Source organism: Nicotiana attenuata, unplaced genomic scaffold (genome assembly GCF_001879085.1).
Source record: "Nicotiana attenuata strain UT unplaced genomic scaffold, NIATTr2, whole genome shotgun sequence".
NCBI lineage: Eukaryota > Viridiplantae > Streptophyta > Magnoliopsida > Solanales > Solanaceae > Nicotiana > Nicotiana attenuata.
Window position 1 is genome coordinate 1 of NW_017701239.1, and position 1,990 is coordinate 1,990.

A 1,990-nucleotide genomic window follows, 5' to 3' on the forward strand; every position below is an offset into this window, starting at 1 on the left:
ATGTCGTATGGGTTCATTCACACTCTAAGGTTGCATATGAGGAGTTCCATGATGTAATATGCCTTGATACCACATACCTTGTGAATCGATACAATATGTCATTTGCTTCATTTGTTGGTGTCAATCAGCATAGGCAGTCCATACTTTTGGGATGTGCTCTTATGTCTAGTGAGGATATAACAAGTTACAAAATGGTGCTATCTACATGGCTTGGGGCTCTAAACAATGTTCATCCATTAGCTATCATGACTGACCAATGTGATAGTATAAAGGCTGCCATCAGTGCTATGATGCCAAATACAATACATAGATATTGTATATGGCACATATTCGCAAAGTTGCCTACGAAGTTAAGCGGAGTTCTTGATGGTAAGATTGCAAAGGTAGAATTTAAGGCTTTAGTCCTTGATAGCATTAACGTTGCTGAGTTTGAGAGACGATGGACTGATTTTATTGAAAAATATAACTTAGAGGAAAGGGATTGGTTTTATAAGCTTTATTTGGAGAAGGAGAAATGGGTTCCGGTATACCTAAATAACCACTTTTGGGCTGGGATGTTGTCCACACAAAGAAGTGAAGGAATGCATGCTTTCTTTGATGGATTCATCAACCGGCAAAGCACTTTGAAGCTATTTGTTCAGCAATATGAGTTAGCCATAAGAGCTAAGTTCGAGAAAGAATTGGAAGCTGAATATAGGTCAAGGTGCTTTGAACCAAAATGTTTATCTGAATTTGCATGGGAGGAAAAATTTCAAACATGTTATACTCGTGAAGTGTTTGAATTTTTTCAAGTACAGTTAAGGAAACTGTACCACTGTGAAATCAGCTCCCCTGAAGACCATCAAGCAACAGCAGGGGTGGAGAATTACATTATCTCAGATTATTCGTTCAGGAGTATTAACACTAGAGATCCATTTGTATTCGCGGTTGAATATACCCCTATTGGCGAATATCTAAGTTGCAGCTGCAAGTGGTTTGAAACAAGAGGTATTCTATGCTGCCATATACTTAAGGTGTTGTCTCATAAGAGGATTAATAACGTTAATGAGAGGTATATATTGAGAAGGTGGAGAAAAGATATTGTTCGTCCGCACTTGAAACGTTTCTTTCTTGGAGGTTACCCACGTATGACTTCTGAATACATGATGTACAGGGAACTATTAAAGCATTTTGAACGGGTTTGTGATATAGCATTGGACACTGAAGTGATGAGGCGATATATTAAGTATCATTTGAACAGATTGGAGCATGACCTTTTGAATTGGGATGATGATCAAATGATAATTCCAGATTGGGAATTTGAAGATACACATGATGGTGTGGGTGAGGGTGTGGGTGAGGGTGGGGGTGAAAGTGAGGGTGAGGGTGAGGGTGAGGGAAGAAATATAAGAGATCCTAGATACGTAGCTTCTCGTGGACGTCCAAGGTTGAATAGATATAGAGGGCGAATTGATTCATACTTTAGAAGTTCACAAACGGCTGGTGGAAGTGGAGTTAGAGGTAATAGGAGGGGTAGAGGTGGTGGTAGAGGTGTTGGCAGAGGTGTTGGCAGAGGTGTTGGCAGAGGCGGTGGTAGAAGTGGTGGTAGAGGTGGTGGTAGAGGCCGTGGTAGAGGTGGTGGTAGAGGTGGTGGAAATAGTGGGCTAGCGGAAGGAATTGAGGTAAAGTATAACAAATTATTATTATTATATTTTTTTCCGAAAAAATACATTGCTTATTAGTGTTATTTACTCTATACAGCAAGATGATGCAACAGTACAAGCACACAGTAGCTTGCCTGATCTTAACGATGAAGCAGACTGGGAGATAGAAGACTTGACCGTTTAGTTTGAGATGATTTAAGTTTGAATCTTATTTAATTTGATTTGATATAGATTTTTTGAATTTTTTGACGTTGTTTTGTAATAATTTAAACGTGTGAGATAATAATTATCATTGTTAAATATTTCTTCATTTTATTGTTACTTCATTTTATCGGACTACACTAAAA

At 38.5% G+C, this 1,990-nt stretch overlaps 1 protein-coding gene across 1 annotated transcript; it reads left to right on the top strand.

The window, feature by feature from the left end:
• The first annotated feature begins 95 nt into the window (after positions 1–95).
• LOC109222765 (protein FAR-RED IMPAIRED RESPONSE 1-like) lies at positions 96–1,827 on the top strand. The gene is made up of 2 exons (XM_019387084.1): positions 96–1,596; positions 1,757–1,827. The coding sequence occupies exons 1-2, from the start codon at positions 96–98 to the stop codon at positions 1,825–1,827; spliced, it is 1,572 nt and encodes a 523-aa protein (XP_019242629.1).
• The last annotated feature ends 163 nt before the right edge of the window (positions 1,828–1,990 follow it).

Coding starts and splice junctions, on each gene's coding strand:
- LOC109222765 (XM_019387084.1), top strand. CDS start 96: ATGTCATTTGCTTCATTTGTTGGTGTCAATCAGCATAGGCAGTCCATA. Junction 1,597..1,756: donor AAGTGGTGGTAGAGGTGGTG/GTAGAGGCCGTG, acceptor ATGATGCAACAG/TACAAGCACACAGTAGCTTG.